Source organism: Hipposideros armiger, unplaced genomic scaffold, assembly GCF_001890085.2.
Source record: "Hipposideros armiger isolate ML-2016 unplaced genomic scaffold, ASM189008v1 scaffold_112, whole genome shotgun sequence".
Taxonomy (NCBI): domain Eukaryota; kingdom Metazoa; phylum Chordata; class Mammalia; order Chiroptera; family Hipposideridae; genus Hipposideros; species Hipposideros armiger.
The window spans coordinates 3,200,175-3,226,502 of NW_017731462.1; the positions used below are offsets into that span (position 1 = coordinate 3,200,175).

Genomic DNA, 26,328 nt, shown 5'->3' on the forward strand with positions numbered 1-26,328 from the left:
TTGCATTGCTTACATGAAACAGGATAAATCTCTCCCCAAAAAGTCCTCACAGAGACATACATAAAGAAAACCAAATATATTATTGATTCAAATAGTCTCAAATAGCAGAAAAGGAGTCTTTCATTCATTTAAGACAACACTTAGTATTGTTTTTGGAGAGTCATTCATTTCGGCAAAGTTCTGCTAGTAAAACTTAATGTGTTTTATGCTTAATGTGTTTAATTAACTCAAGATAAGTTTTCAAAAAAATTCAGCTCAATATGTGAGAGAGTAAGCATTTTCAAATTGTATAGTGAAGACTTCAATGGTATGAGAGCAAGTTTAGAAAACATTTTTATTAGACAAATTATTTAGACAAATTATACACAGAAAGCTCTGCCACTCATAACTGAGGCCTCCAAAAAGTGTTTTTGTGTATTTATATAATAGGCAATACATCAAAATAGGCCTATTTTAAATATTGTACATGGTTAACAGTTTGATAGCTAAAATCACTGCAACATCTGGAATGTCCCTATATAGCTTTTCATAAAGATTTTTTTTTGTTATTTTGTTTTGTTTTAAAATCAGAGTCATGGATGAGATCATGAACGTTACAAGGGAAAACAAGTTGTGCATGCACTTAGGTACTTGTTACCCTGGAAACAAAATGGTTTTTGCATGATAAGAAATTTTTCTGCCTTACACAGTAGACAATATTTGAAGATTTAGTACAAAAACAGTGACAGTACAAGATGCTCCCCAGAACATAATTAGCATCAAAATATAATATACCTTTAATTTCTCCTAAAGCAAATCACATAGATTGATGCCTACATCAATCCTAGCCACAGAATGAATTAGATTAAAATAAGTGTATGGCTGTGTAAGAACACAGGATAAGTTCTTGCTTCCTACTTACCACATTTTAATTTGAGGATTACAAATGAAGTTCAGGCTACGTTTCTAACAGGTAAGAATGCTACTTTAAAAGGTTGTGCGCAAAGAGGCACTGTTTTTGCGTCATCCTTCTACACACTTGGCACTAATGTAAAAAATACATAACTCCTCCAAGTAGAACTGAATATAAAAAGGGGGTTCAGTTGAGAGCCCAATATGGTTATTATATTTTCTTCTTTAGGATAATGTATGACGGTAATTAAGGCCACATCAATTTTTTAAGGGCTCCCATTTCTCCCCAACTACAGTTGTATTAATTGGCTTACTGCTTTGGAAGCGAATTTATTAGCCTTCAATGATCTATGTTTAAACTCTTATCGAGCTCTATGTGCTGTTGTGGACATGGTTCAGCTAATAGCATTTTCCATTTAGATAATTAATTAAAAGTAAAGTTATCAAGGTTAGCTTTGTACACTGCTGAATAACAAATGCAAAACCTACTCACATGACTTACATCTAGGAACAAATATTTAATCGCCCTGGATGTTTTAATAACAAAAGTATAAAATATTCTCTGTTGGCAAACAATGCGAGTCAGAATAACATTAAAGCAACCTGCCTTTTCTAACTGAAAAGACCCCCTGCACTAAACATAGTTCCTGCATACAATCCTGTTGTTTTTTAAACTAAAGCTTTATTAAATGAATTGCAATAGCAATGGCCGCCTTTCAATATATATACACATTATATAGGTGCATATATATATGTATATGTATGAGATACTAATTTATTTAACACAATAGAGGCTTCTGCCATATGATAAAGTTTACTGTACATAAGAAAAAACTTTTAATACTGTACAATCACATAAAGGTCATATGCACTGTTGCAGTGCGAGAGTAGTTTTAACTGTAGTCTTGACTGGCATATTAATGGCTTGTTTTGTAGTCCTACAAAATTGCATTCTCAGATTATGTGGCCTGAATGGTCTTCAAATTGTTTTATAAACACACTGCAGGGGTTGCCTTTGGTCCACAGTTAAAGGACACTCAACAGCAGTGGAGCATTGTATGGACGCAGCAGAAGAATGTAAAAAGACTGAAGTTATTGCAATTATGTCTTTAAAAATAGAGAAATGTTACGTAAGAGGCCTTTATGTAAAATTAATCCTGCATATACTTTTAGTATACTCAGCGCACATTTCCTATACTTGAAGTACAGTATATGAAAAGCGGACTAATAGGATCCTAGTGTACTATCTTCTTAGGGGAACAAGTTGAGTGACGAAAAAAAAAAGTGGAGGGAAATGTATGGGAAGAGAGAGGGAGAAAAGACAGAGAAAGGCATAGAGGAGAGAGGAGGGAGAAGGTGGGGAGAAAGAACTAGAATTGTTACTAATAATCCTGATTAAGAAAAAAAAAAAGTTACATCCATGTTAGTCCCACAACATTATAGGCGCTCCTTGCAAAGGGAGTCCTACGAAAGAAACAGTGAAGAGATTTGTTGAATGCTCATATGGAGGTGCCTCGGTCGGGATCGTTACCCAGATTGAGCCCCAGGGTAGGAGTTGGTTGATAAGGAATAGATGACATTGTTTTTATAGGACTCCTGAAAAAGCCCCCGTTAGGTGCCCTGTGCCTAAAAGGGCCAGTTCGGTGCTCAGGCACGTTGCCAAAAGCGAAACCAGAGGCAGCTTTCGCCGACAGTGTGCGGCTAAGCGTCTGGATCTGCTCTGGGATAAAGGTGGTTGTGGTAATATGAGTGTTCCTGAAATCACTGATTTGCTCCAGTGCTTGTCGTGTTGGCAAAGTGTCAATGTCCAGAGGGGTCAAGTCAATGGACGAGGTGGAAAACTGTTTATGGGGGCTGTCGTCATCTGTGCACAAGCTATTTACACGTCTATGGAGGTGCTCCAGGTCAATTTCCTTGTCATCCTGGAGATGAAGAAAAAAAAGATAAGGTTCTCATCAGTACTAGCTTCCATGGTTAAAAAAAAAAGTAGTTCAGCAAACATGATATGTAATGAACTGAACTTCGGGGTTTACTCATTTAACAAGTATTTATTGAGCACCTAATATGAGCCAGGCACTGTGCTAGGTTCTGGGGGTACCAAGGATTCTGAGATAAGGTTATCTATAATACATATTTTTCTTGCAGTAAAAAGTTCTAACATGAACGGACGCCACATGCAGCTACAAAGTATGGGATCAGTAGATGGGTGATTGCCTTCTATAAATGCAGGGAACAGACCCAGGCAAAATTGCACAAATGAAAAGTATGGTTTCAAGCTCATCCTCCCCGCTCCTACCTCTTCTTTACACATGCTTCCTCCTTTGTCAGGGTGTCTCATTCCAAGATGGATTTTTATTCCTTTCCCCTACTCACTCCGAACTCTAACTTTCCTTTCTTGGAGCTAAGAGATACACTATGCTGATATGCTAGTTCACGCTTGAGCATTAGTGAATAGTATAGTGTTATTTCTCCTTAGGCTAGAGATATGTGAGATTGTTTACAGACAGCAACATTCAACACAAGAGAATCAATTTCTAATTGAGAGATTTTATACACTCACGTATCTAGAACCTGAATGAAGCAACATTGTGAGGTCAGAGGGACACTTAGAGACCCCTTCAATCACGACATGCGAGTGACAGCTTTCGTTTAGGGCAGGTATATGCTACACGGCTTCTAAATCAAAGATGCTGTGAATTATGCTAATGGAGCCTTAGTAATAAGGTGCTTAATAAAGAAAAAGGAAGTAGAACCACAGATTTCTGGATGTGAAACGAATTCATAAACCCCTTAGGATTTTCATTAAAAGTGAGCATTAAAGCCCAATATTTGAAAAATAAAACTGGCAAGAAATAAAATTGTCCTTTGTACTGGTCTTATTTATAGCCAAGTTCAATAAATTAAATATATGAGGATTTAAAATACCTATTAATCATAAGAGGGGAAAATATTTGTTCATAAGATCTGGATTAGCTATCATGAGTTAGAATGGGGTATGTGTTTTTTTATGGTGCTATTATAGTGCTCCTAAGTGAAAAATATTTTGAGTGCATCACTGTTTTCCTTCCTCTTTTTCATTTCAAAATCCAATAAAAAATATCCATTAATGCAATATTATCACTAAGACTTTAGAGGGTTGAAAGATATAATTTTATGGTTCCCACAGCAACTCTAATGTAGTCATCCATCAACAGATATAATAATGCAAAAATTTAATATCATATATAGTAATTCAAAATATAAGGAGCTTGGGGAGTCCTTAATTTCCAGATTTTTGAGAATATGAAGTCTCAGCTATAATGTTGCATTAATGTGGTCTTTTGCATTGAATCAATGACAGCAGAGATACCCAAAGCTTATTTCACAAAGAAAACACTACAATAAAACCTGATTAATGTTTAGTTCATACTCCACTAATTTAGAATGCATGGTCATTCAGACAGGTGAGAAGCTAAGACTTATCTTTGCTCAGCCAAGCTCTTCCTTATAAATGGTGCTATCAGATGGTAGGGAGGAATCCTTAGACGAGAAAACAGTATGTTTGAAAGAATACATTAACATGCAAAAATTCATGTGCAAATGAGAAGTCGTTTTTATTTATGCATTAAAGCAAAAGATCCTTTTAGGACTTGCTCTAGGCATCAGTTAGCCATGGTCTAGTTATAGAAACCTTAAACCAGCCTTTCTTTGGAACTATCCAACAAACCAAAGCACTCATCAGATTAGGTTGTTTTCATTTCAGTTTGTGAAGTTTTAGTGAACATTATTTCATTACCTCAAATTTTTTCAGATTCTTGGTTCAGTGGAAATAAGACACTTATAGATCCCATAATTTTTTATGAAAGCAAGGCACATGCCACTTTAAAAGAGGTATTATGTGTAACTCTAAATTATTTTCTCAGATCTCTGGAAAAATTTGAATACGGCCTTGGAGATGAGCTGACTCAAGAGTAAAAAAGAAATATTGAATTCCAGATGATTCCACTATGTGGATTTGTTAAAAGCTTAGAGTCATCAGAGCTAAAAACATGTGATCACTTCCGTTAGTTCTACATACTGACAGAGGGTAGAAGTCACTGGTGGTGAAGAGAAAATTCTGATGATTTTACTGTACGGTTGGATTTCATAGGCTGAATCTTAAAGACACAAAAAGTAATTTACCTATAAGTTAAACAACTAATGAAAATAAAATAAGCATCTTTGTGAAATGGTCAAGGGAATCACAGCCTTTAAAAAGTCATTGAATGAAATTCTACCCTGAGATTTGGGAAGAATTTCAAAGCACATGAAATTGTCAGTCTTTCAAACACTCTAGGTCTCCCCTTCATTTACCTGGGATGCCCTAAAACGGAAATTGGTATTGTTCTTACCAATTTTTAGATTTCACAGATTTATTTTCACTCTTCCAGTGAAGAAGAAACAAGGACCACCCCCAACCCTCCATCCCCGCCCCTGTGGTTATCCTCCCTGAAACAGCCTGCTTGTGGGCTCAGCTTGGTGCCCAAGCTCCCAAACAAGTACCTCTTTTGAGGGAACCCTGGAGCCTTTCCTCTTGTTCCACCACGTCTCCAGCATGGCGATAAAACAGGAGAGGACAATTCCAGCAGCCAGGATACAAAAGACCCCTGCAAAGCTCTTTATGTCCAGAGCACCTCCTTTCTGTTTAGTGTCCACTGAAGAGTACAGGTCACACTGGCCATTCTTTGGCCACCATTTGTGCTTCAGGATGTCCATGTCCCCATTCTGCTGAAGCTCCAGGATCCTTGGGGGAGAGGGAACACAATCGTGTGTTATAATTATTACCTCAGTCCACAGCACATCCATTTATAATCCCACCTCTAAAGGATGGCGGCCTTCAAGGGGGAAACGAGTAGATAGATTAGCTGACCACTGGAATGCTGGGATAAACATTATTGCTTCCACCTATCGGCAGAGATGTGCCACAGTACTTTCCTCCTTCACTCCCTTTCTCTTTTTCTTCTTCTTTTTTTTTTTTTTGCTTTTATTCTATAATCCTAAATATTCTTCCTCCCCTCCCCACCCCCCCAGTTTGTTGCAATGTGTTTTTACAATTACATTTCAGAGGCACTGTTTTTATGTGGTTTCAAGCTGCTGCAGTTCCGTGTTCCTTCCCAACATGCCAACTGACGCCCTGGATCTTAATGCTTTTATGAAGAACGTTTTGCTGCTTAGGGCAAGATGCTGGCATAATGTCACCCAGCATATGCTACACACAAAGAAATTCAATTAAAAAGACTTCTATTATTTAACACAGTGTGGGAGAAAGCCTTGGGACAAGTTTGAAGTTGATAAAATACATCATTTTTGGTTTTTCACACAACTGATCTAGTTTCCCTTTTAATGCCAAAGGGGAAATAATCTTACCTTGGAGAACAAGAAGAAAAGTTGACCAGAGGCTTTCAGAAGTAGTTAAATTGAAATAAGAAATGCTCTTTTTCTTCTTCTTCTGTGTTTTTTTCCCCCCCAGAGGCTGGGAGTAGCTGCAAAGACTGCAGTTTTTTAAGTGTGATTTTCATAGAGCTTTTATTCTCAATTCCAAACACTCTTTTGGTCCTGAGACCTGCCTAGTTCTGGCCCTCCTCCAGCTGTGCCCCTTCTCACAGAGTGAGAACGGTCAGGGCCAATGTCATCAGCCTGTCCAGAGAGAGCACCATCCTCAGGGTTCCCCAGAATTCCTTGCTCACACAGCTCAGAGCGCTAGTCCAGGACTCATGAAAGCCTATTCCTATGGACTATCTCCAGAGAGCAGATCTCACAGCCGTGGGTGCACACAGGTCTGTAGGGTAGTGTATGGAGAGTGTGGACAGAGCTCGAATGTGCGAGCTCAGGTGCACACACCTTTGTGTGGGAGACCCTTCCCTGTGCGGGACAGAGATGGATGTGGGAGAGAGGGGACGAGAGGCTGACAGTGTCACGGGTCAGTGCAGAGCCCCTACCTAGTCATGAATTAGGAACTCGAACGCGGCTTCCTAGGGGTCAGGAAGGTATATTTGTCAAGGCAAGAGGATACAGCACATTTTATCTTGCTGTTTAGCCTGACTGATAACTTTTACATAGTGAGACTTAGGATATGTGGAACCATATTTTTACTCTTGGTCCCAGGTCTTGGGTTAGTTGGGGAGAGATTGCTTAAAACTTTAGAGAGAAAAACCAAGCCTATCTGGAAGGAGTGAATTATTCACTTGCGGTGATGTATTACCTTTTTAGCTGTTTCACGTCATCCATGGTCCTATAAGAATGAGCTAAAAGACAATGCTGGCGGTGGGATCAACATTCAACCTGAGTTAAGCAGGAGTGAGAGAGCCCGAGGGCGAGCTGGTTGTGCATCCCCATCATCCACTTGGGCTATCCCCACGCCTCACTCACAGGGCCGCCTGCTGACACCCCTGGACCTGCATTGCACTGGGGCCTCCCTCACAACCTGAACTTTTTTTATGAAATTGATCTGTCTAAAGTGCTGTTGCTTCAGAGTGTTGCTTGAAAAGGGTGGATAATTTGATGACCTGAGTTTACTAAAATGATTATGAATTAATGGATTTATCACATTAATGGATCACCCCAGTTCCAACCTCTATCTCAAAGTCATTTGCATTTAGAAACCACGGAATTTCTAAAAGTGTGTTCCATGGGACACCACTACCTCGAGGGCCTCTGCAAGAAAAGGGCCCTGTGGTCATTAAGTTTTAAAAACACCCTCTTGGAAATTTACAAAGAAATCAGCTTATTAAAGGCTCTAAGAAGACCTGCAGAAAAGAAAACATGCATGATTTTGTTTAATTCAGCATTTTCTAAGCTTGTCTGACTTTCATTTCCCATCTCTCATTTTTCTCCCCCAATAACATAACTCATGGAGCTAGAGCTTTGAGGAGTACACTTGAGAACTAGTGTCTTGATGCAAAGAAACAACTGCTTGTGGGAATTGGTGGCACTATTGCAGGTATCACTCACACACATGTAATCACAGCATCAAAGTTGCTTGACTGGACTATCCCTGAAGACCATCCAAATGGCTTTAACAAACCCTGTAGGTATTTGCTAACCTAAAGACACTAGGAAGCCCAGGCACCATTGAATATCTTGAAGGGGAAATTTACTCATATCTAAAACAGAAATTCTCCTTAAATTTGAGTTGATGGATGTGTGTAGAAAGAAAGGAAACTGGCAGCCTTTGCTTACTGAGAATATGTCTGGGCACAAGATGAGCTCCCAAGTTCTCCAGCCCGCCTACTCCCACTACGCCATATTGGTAAGTATCCATGGAAGCATTAAGAGTTTTCCTTCAGAGAACTTCATCATTTATAATTATTTGCAATAACTTGATTAATGCCTTTTCCATGCTGCCTAACACAGAGCAAGCACATATTTATTCACTGAGTAAGCTCAACACAGTTTTTGGTAAATGGACCCAGCCCTCAGACTCTTTTTTTTTAATCATTGATGCTATTTTCTAATTTATTCCATTTCCTCCTATTTACTTACACATTCAATAAATATTTAAAGAGTGATTTTATGCCAGGCACCCTCTTAGGTATAAAACGTATGGTAAACCACAACTTTACATTCAGCCAAAATGGCCTGGTCAACACTGTGAAACCGTTTCTTTTTAATGCCCGCCATTCATGTGAATTTATTCTTTCATTCATTCACATATTCATTCAGGAACCAATGATTGCCTCCTGTGTCTCCTCAGTGGTATCTGGTATAACTCACAATGTGTTCTTATTGTTTCTATACCTGGAAAATACTTTGGTTTTAAAAATAGTCATTGGAAGTTTACATTCTCTCTGTTGCCCATTTTGATTCTAATAGTACAAGGCCTTAAATCCAAAGAATTTGTTTAATTCTAGAGATTTTAGATTCAGTGAGCTTGGTGGTAGGACTTACTGAGAGAAAAAGGGAAGAGGCATCTCTGTGTGCCTGTAAAGTAGCGTTACACCCCAGAGATCTCTTTATACGTTTGATCTCATGATCCCATTTGTATTTGAAAACACACAGGTGGCTGAGGCATTGCAGGGAGACTCCACCTTTGGGGGTGGATAACAGAACAATTAGGCCATAGGATCCCTCAGTCAAGCTCCGACGAGTGCGCGACCAACTCCGGGAATACCGGCTGGCATGGACTAGAAGTGCAGGAAGGGGACGGGAGGATGCCCTAAGCCCAGAGTTCTGCCCTGAATTCTTGCTACAAAATCTCACGCTCCAGGAAATTCCATTCAAAGATCTCACTACACCTTCCTTTTTATTATTTAACAAAAACCTATTTAAGGATTAGAAAAATGAAATTTAATAAAATCTAATGTGCTGCCTTAAAGACTAATGGGATGAGTCCTTATAATGATGAGATATTTTCTCCTTTCAAATGTTCAGAAGCACTTGCACCTTTAAATGAGACTTAAAAATCACATCTGAAGGAAAGCTTTGCTTTTTAATTATAAGAAACACTGGTGTGTGTGTGTGTGTGTGTGTGTGTGTGTGTGTGTAACAATGCAAGGATCTAGTTGCAAAATTCTTAGTGCAATGACAAATTTTAGTTCCAGTGACTGTTTTTGTTATATGTACAATGTCCACACGATGGCAGCCTTTGCCCATAGAGAGCAAAGAGTTACTGCCTCTATAGTTGTTCTGTGAATTTGAAACACATAAACTTCTTGGTACTGTAAGCACGTAAACTATTAGCAACAAAGTTGGATACTAGACTGTGATGAACAATTGGATGTGTAAAACTTCTTCTTGGCGTGTAGTCAGAGCAATTCCTGCCGTTTTTAGCCCAGAGTGATGATAGTAATACAGTAAAACCTTGGATTGTGAGTAACGTGGTTTGCGAGTATTCTGCAAGATGAGCAAACATTTCTAATATGTACATTTTAACGTGGTAAACGAGCAATGTCTTGTAATACGAGTAGTTTGTTTCCAGAACAAATTATGCTTGCAAGCCAACGTATCACTGCACTTACTTTTGAGAGTTATTATGATGAGAATTAAGGAAGCCACGCACAAAAGCATCCTGTTCATTGCTTGGCACTTAGTAGGCCACCAAAACTCAAAAGCTAGAATAATTATTGTCAGCACTTGGGACAACCATTCTTTCTTTGGTCCTGTTCTGGTCCATACTTCTTATGAGAGTCATATTCCCCGATGAATCAGTGAAGGATGACTGATCACTGACAAGAACACTGCACTCCCTTCTTTTTGTTTAAAAATATTAAAACATTTGTAATCCTATTGAATAGAAAAATCTTAGAAGTCCACAAAACCTAGCTTCAACTGGAAAATGGCTAATAGATCAATCCTGCCTGTATTAAATTCTTTATTAATATAAATGAGCAAATTTTAGGGGAAGGGAGTAGGGAAGGTAGAGCTCCTTTCACATTCAAATAAAAATATTCAACAGGTTTGAGGCATTCATCTTGAAAGGCTTTTTACTTCCTTTGAAGATAATGACCTTATCTGGGTGTGAGAATTGCAGTAATTATCGATCACTTATCTTTGATCACTAGTCTAGAAACTGATTTTCAAATTAATTTATTTGTAACAAAACAGTTTGCTGAAAGATGGGTGCGAGTTTCTAATCCCACGTAGGTAACTTTACTTTTGTCATTGACTACTAGAACAGTCCATAGGTTCCTTTCTAATTTTCTTAATTTCCTTACCCTTAGGTAAATGCTTGCTGAGTTATAAAAAAAGATACTTATCTGAGAAATGCACAAATGACTTTTTAGTTATGTCTGTTGACAAAGAATTTAGTGGTACGTAGAGGTTTTTAAAAATAAGTGTAGGAATTCTTTTTTTCAGGACATGTGTATGGGAACTCCTGCCACTCTTTTGTAATTGGAATTTCCTGCTCATACTCACAGAAGCATGAACTACAGGAATACAAGAGATTGAAGATATCATCTACTCGGTCTTCTTCCCCACCATCCATTCTATGGATGAGTAAACTGAAACATATGGAACAATAATTCCCCCACATTATCACATTCAGCACTCAGCAGGTAATTTATACAGCACACTAGAGCAGCCAGAGACGAGAGGCTGGCGGCTCCAGCCACCACAGACCCTGCCTTGGCTGTCTTGAGGGCTGAATGGATCAGTATTGTATCAGTATTCTAGTACGTCATTTAAGATGCATCTGTTGGGAAGCACTGCTGTGGAGCTTAAATGACTTTTTTAGTGACTAACATTGAGTCAATAGCTGAGACTGGGAGGGAACTCAGGTCTGTCTCTCAGCACATCTCCCTCTGTTGCCTACACATCCTCTAATATGTATTTAGAGAAGAGCTATCACTTTTAGTTTCTGAAATTCGTGAGACTCTGAGTAAAACTGTCATCAATATGTTTCCTTTAAACCAAACAATATAATTGTAGCGTGATTGCAAATTTATTCATGCTACAATTTGGGTGTGCAAAGAAAATGTAGCTTTTTTCTTTAATAACTTAATTGACCTTCCTCAGGAGGACTGGGCCCGCTGCGTAGTGAGAACAAAACTAAAATTAGCTCAATATGATTTAAAATTTAATCTGATCTAATAATTTAACATGTTTCTAGCTTTAGCTCCATTTACTTGAGAGGATTACTCAATCCTTCTGATTCCTCCCAGTTTCCCTTGTTCTTTTCAGAGATGGCATTGGCATTTAGGGAAGATGACGTGGTGTCCCCTATATTGGGGTTTGGGGAGAGGGAGCGGCTGGTCTTGCTGGTCTTTGGATTTGTTCTGGCAGCTCTCCTTTGAGGAGCATTGGGCTTGGGTCCAGTCCTTTAAACATTAATTAGTGACTGCTGTTAAAGTCTGCAGAAGCTTTCAGTCTGCTAAAGCTGGCTAATGTCTTTTTCACTTTTCTTAGGGCTTGTGGGCTCCTCCCTGCTGACCTAGCCTTCTTTGGCTCTTTGGGGTGCTGTTCACCTTTCTTAGCTTCTACCGTTTTCTTCGTCCAGCCCCTAACGATTCTGTAGCCCTTTAGACACTACTGTGATGTCGCCTTGTCACTTACTGTGGAGGGTCCCCAGAATGGTCTGTGTGCTCTAAGTCAGCATTTATACCGCATGGGAGCAAGAGAGGCCTGGGGAGGGAGACTGAAACTTTGCTTTTCCCTGATTATGCAGCTCTGGCTTCTCAACCATCTGAGGTCTTCCCTGTTGGTGCAGAGCCTGGTGTGACCAGGGAACTTCCCTCAGAGACAGTAGTGGGAAGGGAAGCATTAAGTAGGCCCTCTAACTTTGCTGTGCATTTCAGTCTATCTAACGCTCCTCCACTTGTTCCTCTCCCAACCCCTGCACGCCACTGGAAACCCCTGGCCAGAAGTGGTACAGCCTTCCTTTCCTCTCCTGGACATCCTTCTTATAGCCCAGGTCTTCAAACTTTTTGGCCTGTAATAGTGAAAGGGAACATTAGCTATATAATGATAGGACATATATGATCGGAGACCTCCAGGCATTTCTTCAATTTGGAAGTACTGAGGCAACTTGGAGCTAGGGATTGGTGAGGATGAAGATACATTATTTTAATATCTCAAAAACATTGACCTGTTACATACTTATGAGTTTTATGTAACCAAAATTAAAAAGATATTTAGGATACCATCTCATTGCTTATTAGTGTTTAATGCCACTTATTGCTGAGAAAGAAATTTGGGAATAACTGACAATAAATATTTTTGACATTGAGTGGATCTATTTTGGCCTAGAATGCCCACATTATTTAATTCATTTGCTGGGTTCTCACAAAATTTTCCTCTCCATGGTTACAGAGAAAGAATTAATAATAGTATGCAGACAATTTTCAGAAAAATGTTGGCTCAGTAGGCTTTTCATTCATTCATCATTTCTTTCATTCTAGTCTTGGGAAATGTAGGTAAATTGTGAAGCAAAACACTTATCAAAGATTCAGGCTTAGTATTTAATTAAGTGTAGAGGCACTCTGATTGGCATATTTGATTCCACTATTTGAACATCAGAGTTGTAAAAACAAATTCTATCAACCTTCTGTGAATCAGGTATCAGTTGGGTTTTTTTCCTTAAGCAAAATCTCTTAATGATTAATAGTAGTATTAGCTACAACAAATGTTTATTGATAACATCTAAGACCTCAGTAATACCAAATAGCCTAATAGAGACTATACAAAGCTATTTCCTTCATTTAAATTGGATTTTTAACTAGTTCTGCCAGTTAGTTGACCCTAACGTCAGTTGCTTAAATCTAATCCACAGAAATTGCCTCAAATCATATAGGTTATTATGGTGTTTCAAATATGTTCACAAATAATCACCTTTTAGACTTGGGGTCAGGAAACTTTTTGCGTTAAGGGCCAGAGAGTCAATATTTTGGGCTTTGAGGGCCATATGGTCTAAGTTGCAGCTATTCAACTCAGTCATTGTGGTTACAAATCCAGGCTCGAGCCAAATTTGGCCTACTAGCTATAGTTGCTGACATGTTTTAGAACCTCCCTTCCCACCCCCCACCCCCCAACACACATTAAATAATTCTATGAAGTCAAAGAGTTCCTATTTCACTAATATATTGAAGTTCAGAGGGCTTACATGACTTGGCCAAAGTTACATCATTAGAGAATATCACAGTCTGTTTTAAAACTAGAGATTTTGCAGTAATCAAACAACTCCCATAACAGAAAACCCCAGGACCAGATGGCTTCATTGGAGAACTCCAGCAAACATTTAAAAAAGAATTAACACCAATCCACTTCAAACTCTTCCAAAATATAGAAGGAGTATTTTCAAACTCATTCTATGAAGCCAGCATTGCTTTGATACCAAAACCAGATAAGGATATGACAAGAAAACTATAAACCAATAGTGCAGATGAATACAGATGCAAAAATTCTCAATATTAGCAAACCAAATTCAAGAACACCATGACCAGGATTAAAAGGATTATATACCATGACCAGGTGGGATTTATCCCTGAAATGCAAGGATGGTTCAACATACACAAATCAATAAATATCAGATGTCACATCAATAAAATGAAAGATAAAAATCACATGGTCATCTCAATAGAGTCAGAAAAAGCATTTGACAAATACAACATTCTTTTCTGATAAAAACCCAACAGATTGGGTATAAATGGAACATACTTCAACATAGTTAAATTCATATACAATAAACTCACATCTAACATTATATTCAATGGAGAAAAACTGAATGTGTTTCTTCTCATATCATACTGAACATCCTAGCTAGAACAATTAGGCAAGAAAAAGAAATACAAGCATCCAAATTGGAAAAGAATAAGTAAAATTGCTGCTAATTTCTGATGATATGATCTGATATATAGAAAAATCCCAAGGAGTTAATAAAAAAAAAACTGTTAGAATCAATCAACTATTTCAGTAGAGTGGCAGGATAAAAAAATCAATATACAGAAATCAAATGCATTCCTTTACACTAACGATGAAGCGTCTGAAAAGAAAACAAAGAAAACAATCTCATTCACAATAGCACCAAAAGCAATAAAATACTTAGGAATAAATTTAACCAAGGAAGTGAAAGATCTATACAATGAAAACTATAAGATTTTGCTGAAAGAAATTGAAAAGACAAACAAAAAGATATCCTGTGTTCATGGATCAGAAGAATTAATTTTGTTAAGATGGCCATTCTACCCAAGACCACCTACAGATTTAATGTTATCTCTAGCATGCTTCACAGAAATAGAAGAAACAATCCTAAAATGTGTGTATGGAACCACAAAAGACCCTGAATAGCCAAAGCAATCCCAAGAAAAAAAAACAAAGCCAGAGGAATCATGCTTCTGGATTCCACACTATACTACAAAACCATAGTAATAAAAACAGTGTATACTGGCACAAAAATAGACACATCAACCAATGGAACAGAATAGAAAGCTCAGAATTAATTCATGGTATATATGGTCAACTAATATTTGATAAGGAAGACAAGAATACCCAATGAGAGAAGGATAGTCTTTTAAACAAATGGTGCTAGGAAAACTGGAGAAACACATGCAGAACAATAAAATTAAGTCCCTATCTCATACCACTCACAAAGAATAACCCAAACTATATCAAAGACTTAAACGAGATCTGATTCCATAAAAATCCTAGGAAAAAAACATAGGGAAGAAGCTCATTAATATTGGTCTGAGCAATGACTTTTTGAATGTGATGCCAAAAGTACAGCAAAAGCAAATATCAACAAATGGGACTACATCAAACTCAAAAGCTTTTGTGTAGCAAAAGAAACAAGAAAATGAAAAGACAACCTACAGAATGGGAGAAAATTATTGCAAACCTTACATTGGATAAGGATCAATATCCAAAATACATAAAGATCTCAGTAAACTTAATAAAATAAAAGCTGAAAAGTTCAATTTAAAAAATGGGCAGAAGAAATAGAGAGTTTTCCAAAGAAGAAATAAAAACGGCCAACAGCTACATGAAAAGATGCTCAACAGATGCGTGAAAAGATGCAATACCAAAAAACATCAGGGAAATGCATATCAAAACTACAATGATATGTCACCTCACACATGTTAGAATGGCTACTATCAAGAAAATAAGAGACAGCAGGTGTTGGTGAGGATGTGATGGAAAGAAAACCCTTATACATTGTTGGTGGGAAGGTACATTGATCTAACTACTATGGAAAATAATATGGAGGTTCCTCAAAAACTTAAAAATACATCTACCACGTGATCCAGCAATTCTACTTCTGGGTATATACTCAAAGGAAATTAAAATAGCCTTCCCATGAGATATATGCACTCCCATGTTTATTGCAGCATTATTCACAGTAGCCACGATATGGAAACAACCCAAATGTCCATCAATAAATGAATGGATAAAAAAGATGTGGTACATATACACAATGAACTATTATTCACTCATGAGAAAGGAGGATAGCCTTCTATTTGCGACAACATGGATGAACCTTGAGCACATTATGCAAAGTGAGATAAGTCAGACAAAGTGCTGCATGATATTACTTGAATGTGGAATTTAAAAAAGTTAAACCTGTCAAAAACAGAGAGTGAATTGGCAGTTACTAGGGGATGGTGGGAGGAATAAGAGTGATGGTGTTTAAAGGTACAACCTGGTAACGAGTAGTAAATAAGCAATAGAGATCTAATGCACAGTATAATGAATATAAACGATAATATTGTACTATAACTATGTAATATGATAAATATTGCTACACCGACAATCGTATTACAATATATAAATGTGTCAAAGTAACATGTGGTACACTTTAAACTTACACATGTTAGATGTCAAATTTATTCAATTAAAAAAAAACTAGAGATTTTGACTCTTATTCTAGTGCTTTTGGCCATGTATTAATATATAATAACTAATATGTAGTAATGCTTATTATTAATGTGTGTGCCTTTAAATGAGTACAGAGTGATCATGTGTTGATTTTGTATCTGACCACATGGAGAAAGAATTTGATGTACACACTGTATATTACCGGTGGCAGCATGATTGCTCACATAAATTTTGGATTTCCTTGATTTTCTGATTATCCTGGAATATACATGTGAACATATATTCTGAGATTGGGAATGCTCATGTTCCAAAAGGGTGACTGCCTTAATTATTCAAGGTCAGGTAGTGCTCATCATCTGAGGCCTGTACTGCATTTGCTGAATCATTTTCTAAGCAATGGAAGCTTTATCTTGAAATCAAAAGGATGTGAACAGATATACTACTAAAAAAATTCCAGGTAACTAACTAGGATTTACTAAGAATGGGTAAAGCAAATATCTACTGAGGCAGAAACAGTGGTGTCTCCTTTAATCAAAAGATGGTATGTTGGGCCGGCCGAGTGGCGCATAGGGTAGGAGTTGGCTTGGGATGCCAGCTCTGAGCAGCAGGGCACCGGGTTTGATCCCACATGAGGGTCAGTGATGCTGCGCCCTCTACAGCTAAGATGGTGAACAACAGTTCGACCTGGAGCTGGGCTGCTGTGAGTCGCAGTGAGTGGCCATCCAATGGCCGGCGAGTGACTGCCTCACCCGGGAAGAGTGCAATGATAATATCAACATGGGCCAGTGAAGCAACGTCCTCTACAACTAGACTAAAGAACAAAAGGACAGCAACTTGTCTGTTCCCCTCCCCCAATTCCCCAATAAAATCTTTAAAAAAAAATAAAATTGTATGTCAACTATATAATATATATATAGTCATAGGTCATGGAGTACAGCATAGGGAAAAGAGTCAATGGACTTGTAATAGATATATATACGATGTGAGAGGGGCAATAGATTGGGGGAGGAGGGCGAAATGTCTACTACATTGCTTCCTATGCCTTAAATGAATAATAAAAAAAAATATGTTTCTTAATTACTGTAAACTAATTAGAAGTTTTCCAGGGTTGGTAAATACTACTGTAGACAATTAATGAGAATGACAGAATTTAGTACTGGAAGGGAACTGGGAGTTGAACTCATGTTTAACTCTTGCCCACTGACGTGAAATGACCCGCCCAACTCCCCACTACAGAGCCAAGTTAACAGGCTGATTTAATTATGAGCTCAGTTACTGAAGACAGCTGGATGTCAGAGACCTGCAGAAAAAGAGGTTTCCTGTATTGCTTCAAGCCTGATATCTCACTTTCAAATTTAAGAAAGATAATTTGATAAAATCTTTAATTGGTCAGATCTGGTTTTCTTATTATGAAAACAGTGTCCGTATCCTCATGTAGTAAGTAATGTCTTCCTAAGGCATTCATTTTTTGGTGTGTGGGTAATAAACTGTAAATTTTATTCAGATAATCTATTTTCCAAAGGAAAAACAATAATAAATGCATGCACAATGCTGCAAAGTTTATAAAGCACTCGTAAAATACATTGCATATCATTTCATTTACTTCTTAAAATAACCTCGTGAGGGAGAAATTATATTGATTGAATGATTGATTGCTCCCTCCCTCCCTATTCTTTATTCTTGTAAAAAGCTTTAAGAAGACCAATGTTATTAAGCTCTCATTTTAAAGTTAAGGAGATTCAGGATAAGAAGGGAAGAAAATTTCCCAAGTCCACAAGGCTGGTCAGTGAGCCAGCCAGCTCTCAAACCCAGGTCTCCTGGCTTCTGCGCTTTTTTGAATATGCCCTCAACATCTTTATTATCCCTATGGAGAACCAGTATCAATGGAAGCTGCCTCTTCATTTCCTGCTACCTTATTAATTTAGGATTTGAGTACTCCAGCTCCTTGAATAACACGTATTCCATTGTATCCATTTACAAACATTATACTTCATGTAACACATCCTGATGTCCCCAGAGAACCACATGAATATCACATGAATTCACTAATCTCTCTGCTATTAAACGTCAGATGAATTCATTATCAAGAGGCACTTAGGGGACTTTGCCAATGTTATCACAACAAGGCAGTGTGTTCAAAATAAGGAAGTCGTTACTAGATGTAAATAAACATACTGTGAAGTTTCGATCTATGTTGTGTAGACTTCCATAGTTATCCCAATGAATTCTTTCCTTAGAATTTAAGCAGTAGCCCATAAAAGGTACAATATTTATTAAACAGCACAACTATTTTGAAAACTGTGCACCATTTAATCTTTAACACCTAATACAATTTTATGTTCAAGTATTGATGAGAGTTTTGTTGGCTTTAAGAGACATTGTACTTTATGTTATTTGGCTGAAGATGCACCTTAAAGTAAATGGTGCCCATTCAAATTTCTCTCTCCAGGTTAGAATCATCTCCTTCCACAAGCCTTGCACTGCCTAAGGGAGCAAACTCAGCCTCGTTCACAGAGAAGCAATTGCTTGAAAAATCAAACTATCAATATGACAGATCTCAAGACTTTGGTGACTAGTGAACTTTAATTATTATATATTTTATGTGTTTATGCTGGCAGTAAAAGTCAAGCACTCATTATAGAAATGGCAGACATGATCTTTCATAAAATGAGTGCTGGGCGGCAAATGAATGGATAATCAGAATAACGAAAGGAAGCCAGAAAGACGCTGGAGCGCTGAAAAGACCCCAGCTATGGCTCCCACTGAGATAGAGGGCATAATTGCAATTGGAAAGAGAACACTTTTGGTGATCTTTTAAAATGTCAGCTTCGTCCTTAAGCTCAGTGTGATATTTGGGTTATAGGGTAAAGGGGAAAAATTCTTTCATTCTGCAGGGAGAAACTGGCAGTGATCATTTCTGCTTACATTCTTCATTCTTCAGGCAATACAAAATCTTATGCAGAACTTTCAAATGCATGTATATGAAAAAGGGTCATAGAGTCAAACTTCTTTTGTTTGGTATTTTACACACATTTTCTGAATATTTTCATATCTTTGAGTCTGACAACTAAGCCTTAAAATACATGAGATCTTGAAGTGTGTGCTGTGTGTAAATGGATAAAGATCGTATTATGTATCTTTGGCATAATGTTAGGAGGGAGATAAGGGGAAGGAAACTTTTGAATGAGCAAACATTCTCATGAACATTTTCATAAACATTGAATGTTTTATAAGTTGAGTAACAATTTAAATACATGGAAGGAATTCATTATTCTAAGAGCTGTTATAGTAGTAGGTACTTAATGAGAATTTCTTTATGATGCAAATAATATTTCCTAACTTAGAGGTTGCATATTGATATATGCTTTAAAAAACAAACAAACAAACTCAGGGCATATTTGTATTAAAGCTAATAGATTAAGTCAGTGTAATTAATTAAAATTATCAGCCAAGAGTTAGATCATTGGTAACAGCACAACTTTAGGAAAACAATTTTATTATGTTTTACCCATATTTTCATAGATGAAAAATCTAAAGGATTTAAAAAATTATTTCTAACTTTTGAAGTGTGTTGTATTATATTTAGCATTATTCCAACTCTGAAAGTGTTTAAATTTTTTAGTAAAGAGCATTAAGACACTAACATAATATAAATTTGTCTCAAAATAACTAGAACCATAGAGAAAGAATCACAGTTTCTTCATTTTAAAAACTGAATTCTACTTTCTAACTTCTTTCTGTCATGAATTTGAACATGCTATGTTTCTATAAATTGGAAAAATAAACCAAACTGTTTCTTGGGTGATTATCTGTAGTTAGGGTGTAATTCCACTGCAGTGTGACTGTGTTCTAAAAGGGGTAGCACAGTGAAAGGTACTGTGCAAAAGAGTCCCCCAATCTTCGTTTGGAACAACGGGAAATTTAGGGGCAACCTTTAGAAGTAAGTGTTGTCTAAGAGGCCTCAGAATGAAACCTACTTTGCCCACATCTTGATCTTGGACTTCCCAGCCTCCAGAACTGTGAGAAATAAATTTCTGTTGTATAAGACACCCAGTCTGTGGTACTTTGTCACAGCAACCCAAGCAGGTTAATACACACGGGTTGTGAAACAGATAGCACAGCACCGACTTTCATGGTTTCAGAGTATGGCTGTCACTAAGGAGCGACTTTCCTATTCAGCACTTTTCCAATTCTTAAATTTCTCTTCTGACTTTCTTCTTGCTCCCTCTGAGTCATGCCTAGGATAGAACTGATGATGGACTCAGACCTGTAGAATTTATGCTTCTTCTTCTCCCTATCAATATTTAAGATGCTTTAAAAGACTAGGATAGGGCCGGCTGAGTGGCGCGTTGGTTAAGAGCTGGCTTGGGATGCCAGAGGGCCCTGATTCGGATCCCACATATGAGGGCCAGTGACACTGCCCTCCACAGCTAAGATGCTGAACAACAGGCTCAACCTGGAGCTGGGCTGCCGTGAGTCGCCGGCGACGGTGTAGGCTGAAGCCCCTGTGGCAGTGGGTGGCCATGGGCTACCGTGTGTGGCCAGCAGCCAATGTGAACGGCCAGCAGCCGCAGTGAGCGGCCGGTCCAGAAGCCAGCGACTGATCTGTCTTGCCTGGGAAGAGAGCAATGATGATGCCAACATGGGCCAGTGAAGCAACATCCTCCACAACTAGACTGAAGAACAAAAGGACAGCAACTTGACTATTCCCCTTCCCCGATTCCCCAATAAAAATCTTAAAAAAAATAAAAAAATAAAAGACTAGGATAAATATAAATATCATGTCTTTCTTTTTCAAAACACCACTTTATAATTTGCGAAGCATTTCTATTATCATGATTTTGTTTTTCTTACACAGTCCGCAAATTGAAACAAATAAGTCCTCTACTTTATCATTTGCTTTAAAAAGCAAAGTCTTCATTTACAAACCTCCATTGACTTAACGTCTGTGATGTGACATTTCTGTATTTTGGATGTCATGGCCATGTAAAAAACACTTGCAAATAAAAATTGTGTGAACAAGAGTGTGGAGAGATACTTCAACTACTTAAGAAACAAAATTGTTTTCAAGTACTTCACATATGATAACCTGATATGACAAACCTGGTAAACTACATAAAGTAAACTGATTACAAATCATTATTTAACATAAGAGTTTCAAAAACCTTTATATTGAGTGCTATTAGTTATCTTTTCTTTAATTTGTAGGAATGAATCTTTATTAAGATTCATCAGATGTGTAGCATTTATTTTTAGTCTGATACTAAACACCCACTCTTTGGATATACAGAAGGTGCCAAAAAATGTATACACATTTTAAGAAAGGAAAAAATTGTATTCAGTTTGTAAGACAATGAATGATGCTAGCATTCATTTGATTAATGCCATTTTTTGAGCAAATATCATACTACAAAGTGCTACTGTAATTCAATTCAACTTCAAAAAGTAATACATAGATAACATCTATTAAAATGTGTACATTTTTTAGCACTCCCAGTATATTAACAAGTAGGAAAACAAATTTTAAATAGGCTACCTGGATTCCTTAAGTAGTTTCAGGAATAAATCTTATTTGGAATAGAAGTATTGGCTGCCTTTTTTATTTTTTTTTTATGAGGGAGCAAACTGAGGTACTCTGATATAAGCGGTTATTTATAAAAAATTACATAATGTGGTATAAAGTAGCAGTGAGACTCATCTAATTCTATGCAGAAAGGATAATTGATGTGTTACTGCTCTACTTCACAATTTAGTTTTCCCACGCATGGGAGATATGCTGGGAATTAGTCTATTCCATCTTCTTAATGAGACTTATCTATTACCTCAGATAATGTGTCTATTTTCTTCAACCAGCAGGACTAACTGCTTACTGGAGTGAAGTTTTCAGATGTTATTAGAAAAAAAAATTACCAACAGAGATAAAGGGAACAGTCTTATTTTTTCGTGTATCTGTGTGTCCAGATAAAATGAAATGGCATGGAAATGCTGCTGTTATGAAAAGGATGTTGGCTCCCACAATTCCTATGCCAGCTCTTGAGAGAGCTTTCTATTTTCCATGATAATAGCTAGAGGTACATGCGTGGCAGTGTTTACTTACTTGATGATATTATGGGAGGCTTCAATAACCCTGAGAAGAGGCTTGATAAAAATTGAGTGTCGTTTAGTCCTGATGACAGTTGTCAGAGGGACTGTGTGGCTGGTTCCTTTATTCAGAAATAGGTCTGGTAACACCATATATGTGTATGTACAAAATGGAGGCATTTGCAAAGCCAACTGTTTCTCTATTTTACCCCAAACCTGACATAATCAGCCTTTTAAATCGGTTCAAAATCATGGTGAATTAGAAATGAAAGCAACCTACCTAAGTGGGGATCTGAAATATTTATAAGAGCTTTGATGAATAATTGTGGGAGTGCAATTTACTCCATTTGGATAGTTAGTTATATTTTTCAGTAACTAAATTGCTCAGAATTGTGGTAAACTGTGAAGAATTTTACCTTGTATATGTTGATAAACAATACTGGATACTAAGTACACGCTGTTTGTTTCTAGACAAGTAGAAAAGATAAAACCTTCTGATAAAAAGGATCACTGAGGTAAAACTCAAGCTAGATAGACCACTGCATGTATGACATCCTATATATAATCAATGGACACGCTACCATAAGCAACAAGGGTACTATGAGAAACAGACTCACTTTGTAGATATCATTCCCCTTTTGGCTTACTTTCTAGGAGAGGCTATACTCTATGAGACTATAGTGAATGTCCCTGGAAGTGATTTTCCTGTAGTTCTAATGGACAGAGGACTTATGCTCTTATCCAGTTCTTGCAGTGAGGCATGACCTGCAACATGAATCAGAGGAAGTTAAAATATAAGAGTTGCTTCTGAATTCCTTGTAATATTAGGCACCAAGTTACTTCTCAGCGAGTTTCAATGATGGTCCACAGAGCTCTGGAAATGCCCCAAGATCTTTCATATATAAGAATTGGTTTAAGATGCATATACAAGATAAACTGGTATCAGGGTGAACATCTATCTCAGGTAGAGTAGGGGAGAAAGAGGAGAGAGGATGTTATTGCTTACTGTCACTAATCATACATAGCCTGAGACCATTGGGTAGAGTTCCTCGGTTTCTAAATTTAAAAAATTTTTTAACATTTGGATTCCATTTTCTTTCAGCTCTGGGCAAAGGTTGCCTGTAGGCACACAGATGGGAAGTATGACAACAAATGTCCAGGGAGATCATAAGTAATAGTTCGTAGCAGGGCCCAGTAAGTCCCAGTGGCCTTCTGAGAGTCAATGGTAGCTTCAGTTTCTCTCCCCTCATCTTCTCCTAGTCCATGTCAGTCTTATCACTCACTTGTGATTAACCAGGATATGATCCACATAGAAAATTGAGGCTACAAAGGGTGAAAAGGTCCAACTCCAATATATCAGGTGGTTTATTGGTCCAACAATAGATGGATGATATGCAAATATGCAGATGGACAGAAGGCATAGACATAATAAGTGGCAATCTAAGAGAAGTCCAAGAATGATAGTGAGGTACAGAAAAAGGTTTAGGAAATGTGAAGGAGGGGGAATAATTTAGGGACTGAGATTTTTGGAAAGGTGAGTATAGCAGTTAAGAGGATAAGTATTAGAGCTAGACAAACTTTGGCGGAATCCTCGTTTTCTTTCCAGCAAAGTAACATGACCCCTCTGAGCTTGCGCTTTTCTAATCCATAGCATGAAATACCAATTTTAAGTTGTATTATGTATGCAAAGTGCTCAGCATGGTTTTTGATATATATTAAGCTCTCAATACCAGGTAGCTGTTATTTTATCATTATAAAGACTAATGTAGTGTATACTTGATGACATAGTAGAGTCCTTTTGCAATGGATTTCCAATTTCTCTTTTTAGAACTGAACACTGCCATAGACAAAGGCTAAGTCCAAACCTACAGTGTGCTATCTAAGGTCAAATGTCCATTCTGATAGTTCAGCCAAGAAAATAAATAGAATGTTAGAGTTTGAAATACTGAGATTGTAGGTGAGGAAGTAGGCAGCTGTGAAAAGCCCAGGAAAACTTGGAGGTAGGGAGGGTGACAGCATGAAGCTTTTAGGAGGCCACGCCTGGGGCCAGGGGCCTTGTGAAGACAGCAGGGACAGCCTCAATTTTAGTGTTGTCATTTAGTGTGTTCTTAATCATGTTTTCACTAACCTCTCACTGACCTGGGTTTAGTTTGAGGGACAGAGTATAATTTGTGGTGAGGACACTTCACTTTAGCAGAACTAGCTCACTCTCTAGCTCTCTTGTCACGTTGAGACTGAGGAGGCCAATGAAGTCCCTGTCACTGTACAGCAAATTCACAGCTGCACAGGAAGCAACATCGTCAATCATTGTCCTTCCCGTGAAGGCTGCAATCAATAATATCATTGGAGTATTTCCCCCCAAGAACAAATAACTGTCTGGAACTGTGGGAGACCCATTACAATGCTGAAAATTTGATGTGGAAAAATGAGAGGAATAAAATAGTTCACTCACCAAAATGAAAAAATACATAAAAAGCAATACCAACATAAGTTTAATTATGAAGTCTTATTCTTACCCTAGGGAAATTCATATATTCAGATGTCAGCCACAATGGGCAGCTTTGTTTTTATTTATGAGAATCTGACTCCTAGACATTTCATGAGATCAAAATTTATATTTTATAGAGGGCAGAAGAAACAAGGCTGTCAATTGATACTCAGATTTCACCATACTTGATCTTGTTGTCAATAACGTTAAAAATTTACCTTTATTAACAATGTCAGTATATTTTCACTTATATGAGTTTTTGGGGACTTGAGAATAACCCTACCTCAGGTATACACTGGACTTGGGAATTCCAGTAAGAAATATTCCAGCGAAATGGACCCTCAGTTTAATCTATCTCTAGCTATCTCCATAGCAACTCTGCCAACCTTTTCCACATTTCCCAAACCCTGAACTACACTTCCACCTGTCTCCTTCTTAACAGAGGGCCTTATGTTCCACTTTATTGAGCCAATTAAGCCACTGGGTGGGAATCCCTAATCTCTTTTAAGTGACATCACTCTCTCTTCCTTCCACCCTAACTCCTACAAAGAGTGTCTTACTCCTAGTCAAGGTTAGCTTTCAACAGAAAGCCTTTAGCTCCAACTACATGTGATTATTCTAGGTATTCCCCACTTGTATGGTCATTAGAACCACAGGCAAGACCTCAGCTACAAACCAGAGATTCTGACTTACTAGTTCGGGGTTGATAACTGGGAATCTATATTTTTAAGCACCACTCTCTCCAGGGAATTCTGAAAACCAGGCTGGTTTGGGGAAAACGAGAGATTTATCTATCCTTTGAACTCTCTCCAGAAGTTTGTTTATGATTTTCTAATGACTGCTTTGTTTCTTCACTAAAGTGATTTGTTTTGGCTCTTTCAAAGGACCTCAACTCTTTAGGTCAGGTGAGGGCATCTTAGGGATCACTGTGTGCTCTGCGGAACTTACTACAATAGTTTGTACATAGGATGTATTCAATCAACGTGCCGAAGGAAGGCAAAGCCAAGGGAGGGAGACCACAATGTGGCTCACAGGGATCAGTAGGCAGCAGTCATAGCTAATCGCTTCTCACATGTATGGAGTGCCTATGTCTTCCTCTGCATTACTCACTTTACAGCGATTCACTTACATAATTCTCAAAACCAGCCTGTGAGGTTGTGACCAATGTAATCTCCATGTTTATATACTGAGAAACCCAGGAAAAGGGAACTGGAGTAATTTGTATAAGATCGTACAGCCAAAGACTGCTGTGTTTGGGTTGCTATATTTTTGGCAGGGAGAGGGAGCAACAAAGGCCTACACAGAGAGAAGACTGTCCAAATTCTTTAAAGAACCACTACTTAGTTCTGTAGAGGGAGGGTGAGGTCACTTTGGCAAAAGTGATCTAAGAACACGTTATAAAGGGGCCGGCCGAGTGGCGCGATGGTTGGGAACTCGCTTGGGATGCTAGAGGGCCCCGGTTCGGATCCCGCATGTGAGGGCCGGTGACACTGCCCTCCGCAGCTGAGATGCTGAACAACAGCTCGGCCTGGAGCTGGGCTGCCGTGGGTCGCCGGCGACGGCGTGGGCTGCAGTCCCTGTGGCAGTGGATTGCCATGGGCTGC

At 38.0% G+C, this 26,328-nt stretch overlaps 1 protein-coding gene across 1 annotated transcript in view; it reads right to left on the minus strand.

Moving 5' to 3' along the window:
* Window positions 1–308: 308 nt before the first annotated feature.
* The window catches only part of GRID2 (glutamate ionotropic receptor delta type subunit 2), a 346,586-nt gene continuing 320,566 nt past the window's right edge, over window positions 309–26,328 (minus strand). The window contains exons 7-8 of the mRNA XM_019647546.1: window positions 5,413–5,653; window positions 309–2,813 (exon numbers count right to left, since the gene is read on the minus strand). Coding sequence (XP_019503091.1) covers window positions 2,391–2,813; window positions 5,413–5,653 — 664 coding nt within the window. The 3' untranslated portion in view covers window positions 309–2,390. The remainder of the gene's footprint in view (window positions 2,814–5,412; window positions 5,654–26,328) is intronic.